At 37.3% G+C, this 20,646-nt stretch overlaps 2 protein-coding genes and 1 long non-coding RNA gene across 3 annotated transcripts in view; all 3 read left to right on the top strand.

The window, feature by feature from the left end:
• Positions 1-1,284, top strand: part of LOC109848792 (60S ribosomal protein L10a) — a 15,825-nt gene extending 14,541 nt beyond the window's left edge. The window contains exon 6 of the mRNA XM_020418464.1: positions 930-1,284. Coding sequence (XP_020274053.1) covers positions 930-983 — 54 coding nt within the window. The 3' untranslated portion in view covers positions 984-1,284. The remainder of the gene's footprint in view (positions 1-929) is intronic.
• LOC109850006 lies at positions 13,586-15,017 on the top strand. The gene is made up of 3 exons (XR_002249301.1): positions 13,586-13,952; positions 14,520-14,626; positions 14,923-15,017. It is a non-coding gene; the product is annotated as an uncharacterized LOC109850006 (long non-coding RNA).
• Positions 15,407-17,764, top strand: LOC109847121 (lysine-specific demethylase JMJ706-like). The gene is made up of 5 exons (XM_020416366.1): positions 15,407-15,440; positions 15,616-15,791; positions 17,080-17,246; positions 17,329-17,548; positions 17,705-17,764. The coding sequence occupies exons 1-5, from the start codon at positions 15,407-15,409 to the stop codon at positions 17,762-17,764; spliced, it is 657 nt and encodes a 218-aa protein (XP_020271955.1).

Raw genomic sequence — 20,646 nt, forward strand, 5'->3', positions numbered from 1 at the left:
GTTACTATATTCATTTTTGGTGATTTTACATTATTATTGTGAATTTTGTTAAGTCCAACTTAAAGAAATGTTCTCAAGACTGTCATCCTTGTATTTAGATTGTGTGCATGTAGTATGTCACTGCTTATGGCATACCTTAAATTGAAGGCTTAATTTTTCTGCAAGATTCTCAGTGTATGTAACCTGGCATAGGTAGTTAATGATTTTATTATTTGTCATTCCAAGGAATTGTTGATTTGATTTTTTAATATTACAGAAAATATAAAATATCCAGAAAAATTGGGAAAAACAGAAAGTATATGGAAGTGTACAAATAACCCCAAAGGCAAGTGTAATTTAAGGCAATCAGTTGCCTAGATTGTCTTAACAGTTTTTTATGATGTACACTTAGCTGTCCAATTCATTTACAGCCTTCTTGGTTTGATCGTGCTCCTTTTCTGGGTTCTCCTTCCTTTTTGTTAAAACCTGAGTTTCTGCCTTCATAGTCTTAATCCTTGACGATCACAGGTAATAACTGGTAACATTGGTTTAACCAAAAATAAATTGGAATATCTGAAATCATAACATGTGGTTATGCTTTTGGAGCTTAGATGGTGTTAATCAAGCAATTGACTTGCAATACAAATACATCTCCTGCAATGAACAATGTAAATCACAACTTTGCAGTTAACCAAACACTGGATTTTGGTTTGGAGATACATTTCCTACAATAAAAATGTAGATGCCCAGGTGGTGGATTTCAGGTTAATTTCCTACAACAAATGTTTCCTATGACATTTTCTGCATTGCAACTTCTGTTGCACGTACAGCCCATAAAAGTGCCATCTCATCTTCTTTTATGGACATGTTTTCATATGTTGCCATTGATTTCTCTTTATGCTTTTTCTACAAACATTATTGATATGGGCTTTTGTATTTTGTATGAACAGGTTCGATGCTTGTACCTGAAGAGCACCATGGGCAAGCCCTTTAGGGTGTTCTAAGCAGGATTCAAAAACTTAATCTGGAATGGAGATATCTGAACTTTTCTTGAGAGTAACACCTATCGTTTTACTGCACTTTTGAACTTGATAATTGTGGAAAGGAGATGCCTGTGATGTTTTCTGTTAGACTCGGTCTGTTATTTTCTTAGTAGAGCTACAATCCTGTCAATTTTACTATACCCTTTGCGACCTTTATTGTCTACGAGATGAGTTTTTGAGTGTTGGGTATGGTATCAGTACTATGGCAATATATGTTGAATGTTTTTAGCAAAAGCGATGGCTTGTCGATAAAGTGTTGCTATAGAGTTATCTCGTTTCACTTGAACCTGATATTAGTTTGATTCTCTGTGATATTTTACTGTCTCGTGTGTCTATATTTGATTAAAGTTCCTTTTTTCCCCCTTAACGGTGGTACGAACTACACTGCCAATTTCATGATGGCCCATAAATTGGTGTTGCGTTCGATCTGTCCATCTAGCGGACATTTTTTGACATAACCCTATAGGTGAATATTCATGAGACAAACTTTGAATTTTATTGCTAAAACATCTGTTTTTTATTGCTATAAAACATCTGTTTGATGCTCGCAAATACTTGGAGCAGACAATTATATACATACTGGACACTTATCTATTTAGGGGGCACTTGATTACTTATATCATAGAGCAGTGCACCATTAGTTATTATGCTTCCAACTATGCTGTTAATTATGTTATTATTATTGCATTAAAAATCTTATTGATCATTATTTACTGATATTTCTACATGGAACTTTTGTTGGTCATATATCCAGTGGGTTGGCAATGTGTTCGCAAACTATCATTTTTGAATGCACCTATTTCATGATAGGAGAGCAAACTATAGATGATAGTTATAGCTCAAACAAATATGTTAACGCGTTCCAAAATGTCATATGTCGAGGTGCAAATCCTCAGATTCATACTTTAAAGGCCACTTTCAGGCAGTGTATCCTGAACAGAGCAAGCATGCATAAGAATTCGAACGTTGACAATTAATAGCTCGAGGTATATACCGATGTCATTTCACACTTGTTTGTTGAATACGAACAATAGATAAAAACTAAATTAACCAGACAGGAAAAAAGGTTCCTGATAGTAGAAGCTGCAGTTTACTCTGGAACTAGTCGTTCGAATCTCTGTTGCTGCTTCATTTATTTATTAGTCAGAACCATGAGCTATTCTTTTCTGTCAAAAGGGAGGAGCTGGCGGCGGAGGAGCAAATAAATGACCGCAACACTCTTGTACGAGGAAGCAGCAACACAATGCATAAAAGCTGCCAGCGACGAAATACACCAGTAAAAAGTTTAGTACATTCACTCACCAAATAGGAAGAAATAAGGCCTAAAGTTTGACAGGCACTCACCAAGAAGAGAAGGGGCCACAAATATCACAACCCCAACCAGGTCCCGGCCACCAACCGGGTCCTGGTGGACCTGGTGGCAGATGAGCCCAACCGGCGCCATGTCCAGGCCCAGGAGGTCTGCCAGGTCCCATACTTATTTTTCTGATGATATGATCTGATATGTCGACGTTCAGGCTGCAGCGACCAAGTTTATATAGTCATAGTAGCAACGTAAGTTCACCAAATATTCAGAGTTAGATGAACGAGTCTAACATTCAACACGAGACATAATCTCAACTTACCAGTCTCCGTGGACTTCAACTACCCTTTCCTTGAGTTTCATCGCTCTGATGACTGCAGGAAAAAATGTGGAGCGTGAACATATTGATACATTAATTTATGGGATTGCATGTATATATTGATTATACACCAAGTTGCTGAACCCCAACCAACCACCTTAAGTGTATGACAACTGCGTTCCGAAAACTGCTAATTATGAGTTCAGCTGAGGCACCATGGTAGCTAGGATCATCATCATGATATAATTGGAAGCGTTACTGAATAGTTGGGTTTCAACCAAAATGATGAAATAAGTAGGACATATAATAAATTGACAAGAAATGCAACAGTTCTATTGTTCCCGATAATCTCATTGTCATGGTCACCTGGCTTTACGGTGAAACTACTCAACGGTTAATTGTTTACTGGGTATTTGGTCGTCTAAGGTTTATACAAACCTAAAACAAGAGACTTTGAAGCACCGGCTATCCAATTTACGTGATCCACTTGACCCACTTGATGGTTTCTGGTCTTTTATCAGACCGAGTTAGAGAGAGCAAAAATCCGTGTTGTGGATATTTCGGAAACATTGGTAAGTTTTTTGCAACCTAGTGCAGGACTGTTGAATCGTTTTAAGTTTTGCTGACAAATTCCTCACTAGTACAAAACAGCTCTGTCCAAACGGTTATTATAACCGTTTGGAAGGGTGTTTTCCCAAACGGTTTTAACCGTTTGGGCTGTCCTTAAAACCGTTTGGGCTGTCCTGTTTTGTACTAGTGCCTGGTCTACGAGCACAAGAAGTTTGCTAATAACCTAGTAATTTTTTTAATAGGGAGAATGGCCGTAGCCTACCTAGTGAGCTAAACCGTAATTTGGAAAAACTTATCTTACGTGATAGTTATGCAATTTGCTCACTCCTTCAAGTAGCCATCTTCAAAAATTCTCTTTTATAAACATTCAAAAGGAATAAACATGACAAGTTTGCCTCACTTAAGCCATCAAAGAACCAAAGAAAAGCATGCAAAATATTCAAGTAAGCACTCGAAGTCGATCAGTATGCACCAAAAGAAGTCACAGCTCATTCCAGACATGAAAATAAAAACCCACCAGTTCATCTCGATAAAAATTCCATAACTTGAGACTGGCAGTTTTATCAAGAGGGGGGAGACTAGTTTTAGTCAACTCTGTTCTCTCCTCTATGCCAATTTTTTGGTTGTCCTTTTTATTTCCTGTGTGGCTCATAGACAAAATTGATAAAATGAGAAGAAGATTCTTGTGGGCTGGATCTCTTGATTATAAAGGCTCTTCTAATTTGGTTAAATGGGAGGAGGTTTGTAGACCTAAACAATATGGAGGTTTGGGGATTGTAAATCTAAAAATTATGAACAAAGCTCTGTTGGGGAAATGATGTTGGAAATGGTTTGATAATAAACTGGAACTCTGGGAGCAAATTAGTTTTTACAAGTACTTTGAGAGAAGAAATTGGACAGAATTTTTTTATTCTGGTAGAAACCTTTTAACACAGTTTTGGAGGAATTGTTTTGATAATATTAGAAGCTTTTTATGCAGTACTCATGTGGATGTGGGAGAAAGGAAACCGAACCTTATTTTGGCTTGATAAATGGGTAGGTTCTTTTACCCTTGCTTCGGTTTATCCTTCTCTTTTTAATATCACTTCTTTTTCTTTTGCTTCTATCAGTAGTGTGAGAAAGAAGGTGAATAATGAATGGACATGGAACATACAATTTAGAAGACAATTGACTGAAAATTTTGTTTTCCAATATTTCAAGTTGTTGAATGATATCATAGATTTAAACTTTGAACAAAGGGAGGACAAGAGAAAATGATTTGGGAAGCTAAAGGTAATTTTACAGTTAAATTTTACTACTATTTTCTTATTGATGGGGGTTTAAGATTTGATTGTGCAAATCTTTGGAAGCTTCATGTTCCTTTAAAACTGAAATTTCTTGTTTGGTTGGCTTTAAGACAAGGGCTAAATACAAAAGATAAGCTAGAAAAGAAAGGTATTCATTTGGATTTGATGTGCTGTTTATGTTCTAAAGAAGAGGAAAATCATTTCCATCTATTTGTGAATTGTGAGTTTGTATACTCTACATGGAGATCTATTCAATATAAATTGAATATTGATAAGGAATTTAAGTTGAATTCCTTAAAAGATATTTGGAATAATTGGAATATGGATAAGGGTGCTAGATGGAATGTGGAAAGAGATGTTACTTTATGTTCTCTTATATGGTGTGGCAGGAACGCAATGATAGAATTTTTTCAAACAAGAGGAAGAGAGCTCTGGAGATTTTGAGCAAAGTTTTGACCTTTTCATCATTTTGGTTAGGTTCTAAGCCTTTATCAGCTCGAACTGCCAGGCTTCAGGAGAGGAGAAGGAAAAGAGCTGCTGAAGGTCATTCTACAAATGATGCTGGAAGGCTTGCGAACACAGTGATTCAACTTGAATGATTTCTTTCTCCAGAATATTAAACTTGTTTTGTTTTCTGAGCTTTAAAATACTGTATGTAGTTAAAATGGTCTACTATTTTGTAGTGGTGGTAGTTGACAGTTTTTTCTCATGTTTGGGAAGGGGTAAAGCTTTTGTGGTGGAGCAGGAGTTTGCTTTTGGTCATTTTTGTGGTGGAGCAGGAGTTTGCTTTTGGTCATTTTTGTGGTGGAGCAGGAGTTTTCTTTTGGTCTGTAAATCCTGTTTGAACTCAAGTGCACATTCTTCTTGGTTGGGGATGTGTATATCTATGTAACAGCCAAGTTTCTTTAATTTAGCTGGCTGGATTGCTGTTATGATTAACAATAATCCATCCTTTCTCTCAAAAAAGACTTGAGACTCGCAGTAAAAACTTTATTGAGCATTGGAAAACGACATGATTATAGCACCTAACCTACTCACACAAATACTACTCAGCATCGTAATCCAAAACCTCAATAGTTGCAAGGGTCTCAGTCAAAATTAGGGTAAATTTCACTAAACCCCCAAGAACTTTTGGCTTTTTGCAGTAATCCGCTAATAACTTTCAAAATCGCACTTCTCCCGATAATTTTTGTGTTTTGCAGAAAACCACGAATAAGTTTCTTCATTTTGCAGACAGAAACTAGAAAAAAAAACATTTTAAAAGTTATTGGGGGTGTAGTGTAATTTATCCAAATGATATTACGGGTTTCTTACAAAAGTTAGTGGGAGTTTAGTCCGAATTTGAATACAAAATGCTCTGAAAGTTCCCGAGGGTTTAGTGTAATTTACCCTCAAAATTAATTCATAACTTAACCATCAACTTTTTAAAATTTTGTTGATTATCGGTAAGGTTGATGCTGATCATGATGCTGACGACTGTGTTTGAAAAAGACGGGTCATCCTTAGTGATGTACCAGTGAACTGTAGCTAAGAAGAGTTGCAACCTTTGAACAAATGTTGCCAAGTGGAGCCAAATCAAGAACAGAGATCTCTAGAACTGAAACTTCTGGTATTTGGATAGATAACATCCACGAAGATATGCGAAGATCTTCATTGAGGGCTTCTTTCCTCATTAACTCTGACTGCTAGGCTGCCAACGTGGCCTTTTGGTTGTTCAGAGAAAAATTGGATAAAAACGAACCAATATTATCAACTTTGTTTCTCCTAGGAAAGAAGGGGGAGAAAATTCTATCAACCTTGCCCCCAACAGTCTTCTTTATTACACAACTCTGATGCTTATCACTACCTCTCCTCTTTATGAGTTGGATAGGTATCTTTAAGACCTCCTAACACATTTGAGTCCGGTTTATGTACCCTCAACCGTTACAATTTTGTAAGATGAGATTAATGAGTATCACATGTGATATGAAGAAAATAATAGTTAGGTTAAAGTATTGCTATTCCATCCTTTTTTTTCTCAAAACTAGTATAGTGTACGTGCGTTGCACGTAGACGAACTAGAATATTTACAATACACTAAATTATAATTATATTAACAAATGTACTCTATACTATCTTTACCTTGGTAACATTAGGTTTCTATTATTAAGCTTTATTTGTTGTTTTTTTGAACTATTATCCTACTTTTTTTTAAATTAACGGACGGAAGGGTCTTTTATTTCTAAAAAAAAAAAGAATCGCATAATGACAGTGAGTTGTTTAGATTATTATATACATATATATCCAATACTATTATAAAAGTGTGTTTCCATGTTAAAATAATTTATAAACTTACTAATTAGATTTATAAATAATTTAAATAAGTTTTTTATTGTAGTTATTAAAATTTAAATGTGTAACAATGAATTAGGATAAATATCATTTTTTTGAGTAATTATTTCCTTTCCACGTGAAGCTCTATGAAACATAGCACCTACCAAGTTATTTGGTCAATGAATAGTAATTTTCACTCACCAAATGAACATGAAGTACATAGTTATTCATGCATAATTGAAAAGTATACAACTCACTCTCACAATAATACTTTACTTTTCTAGTCACACCATTACATAATACTAGATCTCCCTAACAAAATCACGAAGTAAATATCACAATTTCTCAATTTCTCTCTACTACATCAAGTTACATAAACTTGAAGCTCATCATAAAATCAAACATATCAAACCATCATAATGATTGGATCCACCTTTGTGTTGATGCTCGTAAACAAACAGTCGATGGGGGCGCGATAGGCTGTCGCAATAGGATGATGAAGGATAAAGGGGCTGACTTCCCCTCCGACTTTATGCCTAGCTCTGACAATAGGATGATGAAGGATAAAGGGGCTGACTTCCCCTCCGACTTTATGCCTAGCTCTGAGCGTATGGGGTGGACTGATGGCCTGCACGCACAAGCAACTCCGACTTTATGCCTAGCTCTGAGCGTATGGGGTGGACTGATGGCCTGCACGCACAAGCAACGCCGGGGGTACGGGGTGTGTTTCCCCGTGGTACTTCCGACGATCAAGTTAGAGGATGAATATGAGGGAGGTTTTTAGGAGAGTCCCTGGGCCATTGAGGTCCATGCAGGGTGCATTCTCCTTTAGAATTAATTAAGGAAAAACTTGAAGAAAAGAATGACTTCTTGGTTTTAGTTTTTTCCAACCTTTCTTTTTCCCCCTCCCCTTGAAAGGATTCACCTCCTCTCCTCTTATAGGCTGTTGAGGATAGACATGTGGCTTTTAAGGATGATGGTGGGGGATGAGCTAGAGGCGGAGTCAGCAGTAGTCACTTCACGTGTTGGCTGGCGACTGGAGGAGAATTATTTCGAGACGATCTCGATATATAAGACTCCTAGGGTTGATTAGATGGCGTATGACAGAGAATACGGCGGGGCGATGAGTCGCACTTATCTTTATAGATGACGGCTAGCGATTGGAGGGCGAGGCACTCAAGTACAGAGGGTGCCTCGATAACATCCCAGGTTTGATGGATAAGGATTAAGAGAAGATATGTTGACCAATCTAGCTACTCATTGCTTTACAGATGGCAGCTGGCGACTGGAGAAAGGTTGTCCAAGCTCAGAGGGTGTCTTGATTACGCCCCCGAAGTGACTTGGGAATAGAATGAGCCACCCGTGTATTTAAGGCTTCGTCAGAGTTTGAGACGTTTGACGTGACTGATCAATATTGTGGTTGATCGATGTATGTCTTGGAAATAGCTTAGTTGGATGACTTGGATCCTTATCTTCCCCAGCAGAATTAAATTGGAAGACGGGTCGTTCTCGTAACTTGCTGACTAGATAAGTGAGTCATCGGTCTAGTCAGGTGGCTCGGTAGACAGCCGAGTCGCCCGTGGGGGAGTTGTCTCAAAGACGAAAGGCCGACTGCCTTCACGCTTCGTGTCGGCTAAAGCGTCTGGCTTCTGGCTAGGCTTTTTTGGCTGGGTCGATTTGAATTGTGACTCCATTAGGCCTGCGAAGACAATCTTCTGATATCTTTGTTGATAAACAGTAGATTACCATAACAGTTGGCCCCTTTCATTCGGAGCCGGCTTTGGTCGGGTCCGAGTGAAATAGGTATGACTCGGTTCTTGATATCATGGATTTTTAGTCAGCCAATAGTGGCTGGAGAGAGTTTTTGAACTCGTTAACTGGCGATTCTTTGGTTCGGCGATACCGATGTTGAAAACCGATTCGTGGGGAAACGAGGCGTCATGGGAAGAGTGGGCAATGATTATGTTGAGCGGTTGATATTCCCCATAAGTCATTTCTGCTCTCAAAAACGGATCTGTTTTGATCTTCCTTGGTTGCTTTGAGGTCATGCCTCTTGAGTTCTGGATGCTTCTTCAGAGGTTTTATAAATAATCCCTGATACGACTCTGGGAGTACATTTCTTCATCAAAAACATTCTTCTTGTTAGATCCCTATTTCTTTAAATATTTTATTCATGGCTTTTTCTCAAAATGACCGTGAGAGGAGGCTCAGGGTTCTGTATTGTGCTCGATCAAGAATGTCTTTGGATGACGTGCTTTACTTGTATAGTTGGTTTATATATTCATTTATGTGTTTTTATGTATGCATGTATGTGTTTTAGCATGACTTGAAGGGTATTTTTGGAAGAAATGTTTTAACATGGCAACACATTTTTATAATAATATTAGATTAGATAGATTAGATAGATTAGATAGATATGTCATATAAGGGAATATCCTCATATAAAATGATGTCGTTCATTTAAACCAAGTGTAGTATGTGAGAGTGTCTTTCATTATTCATTCGGTAAAGGTTGAGCTACATCATTATCATATTAGGGAGAGAGAGTGTCTTTCATTATTCATTTGGTAAAGGTTGAGCTACATCATTAGGGACCCCCCTAGTATGATAAGAATACCCATTGATTTTTAGTGTGGGTAAGTTTTGGACTAGTTTAATGAGAGTTTCTCTTCCCCTCCTAGTTGTGTGAAAGAATCCCAATAAGTTTGAGACACATTTCACATTTGTTGCAATTTATTTGGCTAAATACCCATATTGGTATTTTAATTCCATCCCATTTACCAAGAATGTATTTTAATTAGGCAAACCTGCTTTAAGGCATTTTAATTGATTCAACTTACCGACAAGGTCCTTTTTCTCATCGGCGACCAGTTTTCTGGTGAGAGCTCGTCACGTGCGTGGCACGTGATGACTTAAACTGTTATTTAGCTGTTGATGTAGCACGGATTTTCTGACGTGGCAGTGTTTAAAGGCGGGAATTAACACTCTAAAAATCCCAATTCACCCAAAATAGGACAGATCTGTGCCACATCAGCAGCTAAAAAACAGTTTTAAGTCATCACGTGCCACACACGTGACGAGCTCTCGTCGGAAAACTGGTCGCCGACGAGAAAAATGGTCTTGTTGGTAAGTTGAATCAATTAAAATGCCTTAAAGTAGGTTTGCCTAATTAAAATACCTTCTTGGTAAATCGGGTGGAATTAAAATACCAATATGGGTATTTAGCCCAATTTATTTTGAAGCAAACCAAACATGCCTCAAATACTTTTTAAAGACGTCACCATGCTATCAAAAAGGTTTCTGCCTAATAAAAGAGGGTTCAATTTGCTGGACATGTTCGAATATAAAATTGCAACCCTCACCCTTCACAACAACTCGGAGTTTTGGTGCATTGAAAATCTTGACATGGATAAAATTAAGGGTGAATTTCACAAACCACCCCCCATTAAGTTTGGTTGTTTCTAAGACAACCCTCCTTAACCTTAAAAATGTCAAAACCCGCCTTAAGATTAGCCAATTTTAAGATAGTCCAAACTTTAAAAATGTGACGAGATATCTGCTTTGTTAGATTACTCGCCTAACTAACATGTTTATATTTGACACCATACATGCAGATTACTCATCTAACTAATATTTTTCGATTTGACAGTGTATGTGAAAATCACATGCATCAAAATGACCAAATACCAAAAAAAACCCCTTCATGTTCTTTTAATCATTTAAAAGATAATTCTCATATAAAAACCCTAAGTTAGATTTAGGGATTTGATTAATGTAATAATTGCTTAATTTAATTTAAGGGAAAATTGCTTGGAGGAACCAAAAATAGTTGGGCCAAGCATCCTCACCCCTAGCCCAAGAACCATAACCCCCAAGCCCTAAAATTAAAAAATATGTGCAACCAAACCCCAAACCACTGCCCAAGAAAACCGCTTCCCAAATTACCCTTCTTCCCAATTAAAACTCAATCCATTTCCTCCCCTCCCCTCAATCCCTCCCCCCCCTCTGCGGCCTCGTCGGCGCCTGCTGCCGCAACTCCCTCGTCCTCTGGATCTACCTCCTCGTCATGTTCCTCCTCATTCTCCTCCTCTTCTGCTTCACCGTCTTCGTCTTCGTCGTCACCAACAAGGGAGCCGACGAGGTTATCTCCGGGAGGGGCTACAAGGAGTATAGACTCGGGGACTACTCTAACTGGCTGCGGAAGAGGGTCGAGAGCTCCAAGAATTGGTGGAAGATTAGGAGCTGTTTGGTTGATAGCAAGGTTTGCCAAAAGTTTGAGGCGAATGGCAGCAAGAATCTGGATCAGTTCGTGAAGGAGAATCTGTCGCCACTTCAGGTAGTAGATGAATTTGTGTCTTTACGTGTGTTTTTAGATCTGAGTTGCTCTTGGTTTTCATGGGTTTGTTCGATTTGCAAGGAATTCTTGTTGGGTTTCAGGATTTGGGCTTTTTTGCTATTCTTTATTAATTTTAGGGAAAATTTCTTGGAGGAACCAAAATAAGTTGGGCCATGCGGTGGCGGTGCTGATCGTGAGGCATCGGTTGAAGAGCTCATGGCGGTGGGCGGGTGGGCGAGGGAGACGACGATCTTGAAGGAGCTCGAGGAGAAGTGAGCGACACTCAAGATGCTCATCAGCTACGTCGACAATCTCCCACTGGGTGAGTGATCTGATTCTTTGGATCTAACGTTCTTGTTTTGTGATCTTTCTTTATTTTTGTATTTTTAGTGATTTTATTAGTTTTAGCATATTAGATGAACGTCGTAGTAGATCGTTGGCTTGGATTTGGATTGATTACTGCATTTTTTCAGCCATAGATTTTTTAACTTTATGATGTTGGATGAAGTGTCAATGTTTCTTTGTTTTGATTCATTAAAAATCAGAATTTGTGAAGCAGTTTTTTGTCGAACGCAAAAAGGCTTGTAAGTTTCTCTAAACATCTTATACTTACCAGTTTATTAATACCTATGATACTTACTTATGTCACATATGCTGGTTTCATGTGACATAGTGACATTCTGGGTGATATATTCTGCTTTTAAGTAGTAAATATCACAACAAAATGTCAAAAGTAACATGTAACAGACAACAATCACAAAAGAGTTTGAATTCTACCAGAAAACATTAATCTTGGATAGGTTCATATCGCAAATAGGAAGTGTTCTCACCACACGAATCCAATTGTTGTAAGATTCATCAATATTGGAAGTGATATGACCATATTTGTGTATCAAACAAAAATTCACTATCTCAAATTACAGCCATGTGTCACATATAAACAACAAATGTCACAAGCAACAACAAAATATCACATACAACAGATATAAGTCACATCTAATAGAGTCATTCCACATGAAATGAGTAAATGTCACACATGAGACAAGTCACTTGCTATGTCGTTCATCATCCACACATGCTCTCCTTGAGGATTGTTGTTTGGGATCCTTTCTGATTCCTCGATTGGGATCCTCTCATAAGGTTCCTCGATATGATCCGATGACTGTGAGCTTACATTAGAAGACTGCAAGTTGAAGATAACATACTCATCACAAATAAAGTCGATATATCACAAGTAAAGTCGATATGTCGCAAGCAAAGTCGTCAGGTCATATATAAGACGAAAATATCACAGTTCCCATTATACAAAGTATCCATAACCTGAAAATAATCTTTTGAATTCTTTTGTCCTTTTGCACGAGGCCTGTGTTTCATTAACCAAATAAAGATGAGATCTCTGTAGCTAATTGGAAATATATAGTTGGTTGACCTGTGTTTCATTAACCAAATAAAGATGAGATCTCTGTAGCTAATTGGAAATATATAGTTGGTTGAAGATCATCTGCTGTTATGTGATAATAAAGATGAGATCTCTGTAGCTAATTGGAAATATATAGTTGGTTGAAGATCATCTGCTGTTATGTGATATTTTAGTATTCTGTGTGACATATGCTGCTGTTATATGATATTTTAGTATTCTGTGTGACATATGCTACTGTTATGTGATATTTTTACATTCTATGTGATATATTCTCGTTACCAGTTATATATGCTGCAGTTTAAGTGTTATGTGATATTTTTACAGATATGATTGTGACATACATGAACATTTTTTCATCAAGGCGGTCCTAGAGGGAAGGGAGAAAATGAATATTGAAGCATTGCAAAGGGAGTCTGAGATATTAGGAGCATGACTTGCTGCTCAAATCATATACGAAGGTGGTGAATGAAAGAAGTTACAATTAAAGTTAAATATTGGCGATCCAGAATATCTTTTGTACTTTGGGGGTAATAGCCACTGCTAGAAAATGAACTATTGCCGACGGGACTTTAGCGACAGAATATTCCGTCGCTATAAGTCTTGTTATAGCGACGGAATTTGTCGTCGCTATTTTTCCGTCGGTAAAAAAGTTTTACCGACGGAAATTTCACAATTAGCGACGGAAAATTTCTGTCGCCATTAATTTCCCGACAGAAATTTTCTGTCGGGAAATTTTCGTCGCTAAAACGCCTTTTAGCGACGGAAATTTCCGTCGCTAAAACACAAAAATGGGAACTTTTTCTGAGCGCGGGCGTTTTTCTCTCCGTTCTCCCCAAAAAATTCATTCCACCGCCAAAAATTCATCCCCGAAAATTTCGTCTCACCGCCAAAAAATTCATCACCCTCTCAAATCCCTAACCCCCTCCACCCCGCACCCTCTCAAGTCCCCAAAAATTTCATCACCTTCGACCTCATCTTCGTTGTCATCACCTTCGACCTCATCTTCGTTGTCATCTCTTCCGGCCGAGAACCGCCCCACTTCTCCACACCGTTCGAAGCTCGGTCGAGAACCCTTGTCTTCTGCCTTCTCCTGCGCCTCGTCCTTCTTCTCTGCCTCTTATTCCGCCTGCGCCGATGACCACGCTGATTCTGACAATCCGCCACCGAGGACGATCAGGATTTCTTCATCTCCGCCTTCGTCGCTTTTTTTTTTGTTCTCTCTTTTTTCCTCTCCAGCTATTTAATTATTAAATTTTTTAATTTAATCACCTTTTCAGAGTCCTATAAATATTGAGCCACAGGCGCTCCACCTCGACTTATACCATTTTCATTTCCCTCCTCTGAAATCGATTGGGGGAAAAAGAACTCGTCGCCATTTCCGAAGTAAGCAGCTCATCTCCCTCTTTTTCTTACTATATATTCGCATATTATTGTTTGATTTAGAGATAGAATTGTTTATTTTTTCGCTACATCTACCAACGGATCTCGATCTTGATTTGGTTGGATCGATCTTTGAGTTGCTATCATGTTCAAATTTAGGGTATTGTTGATATCTGGGAGCCTCTTAATCTCACGTGAGGGATTGTTTTGTAAATTTTTTGTTTTCCAATGTTCTTAATTAGGGTTTGTGAGCTACAAGTTTCTTAAGACTGTTACATTAATGGTCCAATACAACTTAGACCCCCCCGCTCATTCAAAATTTTTTATTTTTATTTTTAAATTTAGTTAAAGCCAATTCTTGTTCATGCTCTCATCCCTTCCCTTGAAAGCCATCTTCTTTGTAAGTGATGGGGGTTGACTATACATCTTACTTGTTCGTTGAGTTGTTAACATTTAGCATGGAGCGTGAGAAGTTGGGACTCTTCAATGATCAAAGGCTTCCGATAATTGAACAACATAACAGATCAACAAATACAATATCTCATTAATGACAAATTTATCGAACTGCAGCAAAATCAAGCGCGTCTCGAGGATAATATATATATTTTTTCAAATGTGTTCCTGAGGCATCAAAGCTAGAGATGTGATTGCCAAGATTGAAAGTCGTCATCACTTGGGTAATCTTTGCTTGTCGTTGTTGTAATTTTGTTTTAGTAAGGAACACTACTAAAAGGTATAAGATGAGAGGAGAAAGGCATGGATTGTATCCTCCAGACGAGCATGTAAGTTTTAAGTCAAGAGTTAGTCCTTAATCATGGTTGGGCTAGGTCTTTAAATGGAATATACACGACAATACTTTTAACAAGTGGGTAGATCATCGTTAAGGATATATATCCAAATATTGATTCAATTATAATTTTGTTAGGAATTGTATAAGAGAAAACACTTCCAATTCTAATTCTTCATGCAATAGGTTGGTTGCATCACAAGGCTGGTACCCCAGAAGGGTGTGCATCTAATTAGGCATGCAATATATCGAACATTGGAGCTGGGAGGACAATTTTTACTCCTAGGCTCAAGTCCAGTGCCACACATCCAAGTAATTCCCAGCTTTCTTCAGTGATTTTTGGCATTTATGTTTTATTAAATATAGCGTGTTTTGGTTACCCCTCCTAAGCATTTTCTTTACTGTCACAGCTTAATGTAATGCTTCTTTCTTTCTTTTTTCATTGTACCGAGTTTTCCTTATGTCACTTCTTTGGGTGTTACAATATGGTTATTTATTTCCTCCTTTAGTAAATTTTATTCATGTTTTTGTACCTGTGAACTTGTGCCCAGTGATCAATCATTTTGTTCTCTTGCTAAATGCTTTCTTGATGATGATCTTTTGTGCTGGTGTTGGATCCAAAGAAAATGTATGCATCATAACTTTTACATTTTATCACATTCTGTTCGGAATGGACATATATGCTATGGTACATACTTGTAGAGGTTAGTATGACACATCTCTATACTTAACTGCAGTTGATGTTAAAGGCATAATATAGGACTTCTGTTGAGTTTAAATTTCATCCTTTTGATCAAGTAAATTGTACGGAACAGTTTTTTTTATTTGCGTCCCTCTCATTTTTACAAGAACATATTTGAAATTGATTGTATGATGCAGAGATTGCGTGTTGGAGGATGGTGGGAGAGAGATCGACACAGAGGATCAGAACAGAATATCTTACAGCAGTGCTGAGGCAAGATATTGGATTCTTCGACACTGAAGTTACTACAGGAGATGTTATGCATGGAATTTCTAGTGATGTTGCCCAAATTCAAGAAGTCATGGGGGAAAAGGTTAAGCTTCATATTTCCTTTTGGTTTCTGTTTTTCTTTGACCGAGTTTAGTTGGTAAGATACTGTTATGTTGATTTTTATAATATGATGATGACTTGCAATGGTTGATTGAGAATGCAAATTCACTGTTATTTTAGCTAGAATACATTAAAATAATGATGTTTTTCTAAGAAATGAATTATGTATTGATTGAGTCCGTAGTATAATAGTCTTCTCAAAAAGTTTAATAGCAAATTGTTATTTTCTTGAGTTGTTCCTTATATTTGAGAAGCAACTAATCACACATTACAAGAAAGTAATATGACCTATTAATTTGATAACCTTCAAGGTTCTGACGCATCATTATTTGCTGATGGTGTTGTTTTACCTAATGTCTTGTTGGTGCTTTAATGTTCTTGTTGATTATATTTGCCAACTTTAGTAATGATAACTTCGAGCCATTCTTAGTTTACCTACTAGTGGATGCTACAAAGATGAAGGAATGGGGATTTGGTGATGGTGGTGGTGATGGAGGGGGAGGGGGTGGGGGTTGAGTGTGGTTGGGTTGTGCTTAGGTTAGGTTTGAAAATGATGATGGTGAATAAACTCTATATGTGTAATGTTAGTAGTGGATGTGCCTTTGCTCATGCAAGTTTACACACCTCAAAAGTATCAGTTCCTGGAATACTTATTTGGTCAATGAAGGTTATAAACAATTCACTTGTACTGTTAAGACAATCATACAGTGAGTAGAAGATAAAGAACTGAACTTGGATCTAAGCTCGTTTCATTTGTTTGCCAATAAGCACAACCTCAAAAGGTACCAAATGAAAACTGTTATGCATATGACATGATCAATAGTATCAACACCAGAAATTTGTATGTTTCTCTATTCTTTTGTTTCATTTATGTTTTCCCAATTCTATTAAATGATATTCCAGTTTGCTGGAACAATAAACTTGAAAGCACCAAGTGAAGCCATCTTAAGTAAACATGGGTATCTAATCTTCCTTTAGATCGTGATCGCTTGACATCTCTTCTTGTTTATGCTTTTACAATACTTTAACTGATAATAATTAATTTTAAAAGTAGTACACCATTGTCTATTTTCGTATATTGTTGGGCAAGCCACATGAGTGTGTGCTTCAATTTGTTTTAGTAACTAAAATTATTAATCTTAATGCTAGAAACAGCTTAAAACTCTGGATGAGAGTTACTAATTTCCAACTTCAAAGTTATACAAAGCGGGACTAGCATTGTTATCTCTTGTGGCAAATCTCTCTTCTTTATCTTGTCTTGAATTTTTGAGAATGCATCAGGTATATGCAAGATTGTTTCCCCAATAAGCGCTTCAGTCCCTGCTGGTGTTGTTTTGATGAAGGAGAAACCCGGATTTAAGTTCACTACAAGAGTTCAACCTTTTCGACTTTCTGAGTGGGATATAGATGACAAAATCACTTTTTTTATGAGTGGCAGGTTGGTCGCTCTTCCATTAGATGATATGCATTGTAATCAATATCATAATTCAAGAATATGTGATTATTGGTAAGTTTTATAGGAGCTATACCCTTCGGGAGTATGAAAAGATGGCAAATAAGGTTTTTGCTCGGAGATACTCCAGTGCCGGATGCCTTCCTACTAAATATCTGGAAGAAGAGTTTTGGCATGAAATTGCCTATGGCAAGACTGAGACTGTTGAGTATGCATGTGATATTGATGGCAGTGCCTTCTCATCTTCGCCTACTGATGAACTTGGAAAAAGCAAGTGGAACTTGAAGGTGATTACTTTCCTAGGGTCTTTTCTTTCAATAACTTTCCGAATGGAAGTGTTTGAAATAAAATAAGCGATTACGCACATAATTTTTTCTATTACATTAGCATGGTAGTTGTACACTTGTAGGTTACATGAGATTAATATAACCTGCTTCTTTCAGGGCCTTTCTCGACTGCCCAACTCTACTTTACGGCTACTGGGGAATTTGAAAGTTACATGATTAATGTTCTCGTGGAATTTTATCTACTGAAGGAGATAATGATGCATTTAGTTTGCTCTTGGGGAAGACAACCATGTTTCCTCCAAATATATTGCTAGAACACAATGTTCCAGTTTACAAAGCTGTACAGAAACCTGGAGAATTTGTAATAACATTCCCTCGAGCATATCATGTACAGAAACCTGGAGATTGCTTTTTTTACCTTTGAAAACAATGAGTGTGTACTGTATAAACAATATTTATCATGGTGTGTTGTATAAATAATTTTAATTATGTTGGGATATTTTTATGAAAATATGTGTTATATATGCGTGAGAATGAAATTATACTGCTGATTGAACAGTGTTTTAAATTTATTATATTATTGTATAGGTTTTTTTAATTTTTAAAATAATTATTTTTTATTTTTTTAAAATAGCGACCAATTTTCCGTCGCTAATAAACCGTCGCTAAAATTTAGCGACGGAATTTCCGTCGCCAATAGTCTTTTTAGGCACCCCTGTTATAGCGTCGAAATTTTAGAGACGGAACTTTATTTTTTCCGTCGCTAAAACTTTTAGCGACGGAAAAACGACTTATAGCGACGGATTTGTCCGTCGCTAAAAGTTAAAAATCCAGTAGTGAGCGTACCATTGATTGCGTTGAAGTATTAGACAAACACATGTAACTATTTTATTTGTTGGATGTTGGATGTTTACTAGCTGTTTGTAAATGATAAAATGTGCATTTGTAATTTCTTGGTGATATTTTTTTAGCATATTAAATGGAATCTGAAAGTAAAGTTCTTTAGCATATTAATTTCTCGGTTATGTCCTTCAGCGATACTTCAAGAGTGTTTCCCTTCATGCAATTTTGTTGAAGAAGGACATAGATATCTATTCGATTTTGTTGTCCATGGATCAATGTTAATCTCAGACTCCCTTTGCAAGGCTTCAATATTTATAACATATAAGTGTCACATATAAACGACAACTGTCACAAATAATAGCAAAATATCACATAACACAGATAAGGCTCACATATAATAGAGTATTGCCACATGAGACGAGTAAAGGTCACACATAATAGACGAACATATACTTGTATGCAACAAACTCCAATAATTTTGAAATACGTTGAGCAACACTTGAGGCAGAACCCATCTCTCTAATCTTTAATTTATAATTCTCAACAAAACGAAGTGCACATCTGGAATGATATGCATCTAGAGTTATATCTTTTAGATGAAGTACACATCTAACGTTCACATATAGTATATTAACGTCACATAAGAGGTCTCAATGTCACATGTAATACTCAAAAGTCACAAATCAGATCTAAATATCACATATAAGGTAGAACTATCACATGTAGGATTAAATTGTCACATATAACATTGAAATATCACATGATATGCTTATTTGTCACATTTACGGTTAACTGTGATACATATATGTTCCAAAAAATCCCTCATTTTCCTATTTAACCTTAAATAACTAAGTTACAATCTCAACTCATCATCCCATTTCCTTCGTAGAACCAATCTACAACAACGTGCAGTACAAACAATGAACTCAAAACTCAAAACTCAAATTTAAAGCAAACAAATTTATAACAAACAAAAATCATATTTGCCTCGCGCTAGATGCAATGGCGTCGCACCATTGTTATCGCTAACATTTACAAATCTAGAAAATCCCCTGTAATTCAACAACAATAGCGGCCTTTAAGCTTATGAATTTATAATCTAAAACGATATTATTCTGTTGAGACTCACCAAGAATCAGCAGCTGAGGTTGAATTGGCAACAAATACAATTGCTTCTAAGCAATCCGAATGGCCGTAATATGCAACATAATGCAAACAACTTCTACCATGCAATGAATCAAACATCAAGATCTGAAACAACAAATTAAACCGAAATTAGTTTCTCTTCAAATCTCAACATATTATCAAAACTACTAAAATAACACTAGAGGAAGATTATTTCTTACAGTAGCTCCAGCTTCAAGGAGCTTCTCCACACAAGAAATTTTTCCATGCATCGTAACAATCATCAAAGGAGTCTAAAAATTACAAAAAAAAAAAACCCCAAAAAGGCTAGATCACAGAAATTCATTAAAAATCAAAATTTGAAGCATACCCAGTAAAGTGACCAAGAATCAGGACTCAGACCTCGAGCTGCCCATTCGCGGCAGAGCTAAGGAGGGGGTCGGGGAGGAGGGGGAAGGGGGAGGAGGAGAGGATGCGGATGAGGAGGGAGGAGGAGGGGAGGGGAGGGGGGGGGGGGAGGGGGGGGTTGGGGGGGAGGGGGGGGAAGGGGGAGGAGGAGAGGATGCAGATGAGGATGGAGGATGAGGGAAGGGGAGGAGGAAGAGGAATTGTTTTCTAGGGAAGAAGTGTAATTTGGGAATTGTTTTCTTGGACAGTGAGTTTGGGGCTTGGTTGCACTTCTTTTTTTATTTTAGGGCTTTTAGATTATGGTTCTTGAGCTAGGGGTGAGGATGCATGAGCCAACTTATTTTGGTTCCTCCAAACAATTTTTCCTTAATTTAGTCATTAGATAGTCAGAAAAGCATATTTAGGCTTTTACCGGTCCATTATTACAGTTAGGGCGGTGTTGAAAAAATTGAAAACATTTTGGGGGTTTTAATGAAACATCCCTAATTTATATCTTTATGTTGAGGTGAATACTGAAAATATCCTCCGAACTTCAGGATAATACGGGCTTCACGTGCCAAGATCAGTACGCCAGGTTGAGCGCGCCCACACACCCGAAAGCAAAATGAGCTGAAAATGCCACAAACCAAAACCTGTCGCACCTTTGAAAACTGCACCTCACAACCAAAAAGATCCCGGAAGACTCCCCTCCTCAAAAAAACATCGCTTTCTTTTCTGCTTGC

Source organism: Asparagus officinalis, chromosome 7 (genome assembly GCF_001876935.1).
Source record: "Asparagus officinalis chromosome 7, Aspof.V1, whole genome shotgun sequence".
NCBI lineage: Eukaryota > Viridiplantae > Streptophyta > Magnoliopsida > Asparagales > Asparagaceae > Asparagus > Asparagus officinalis.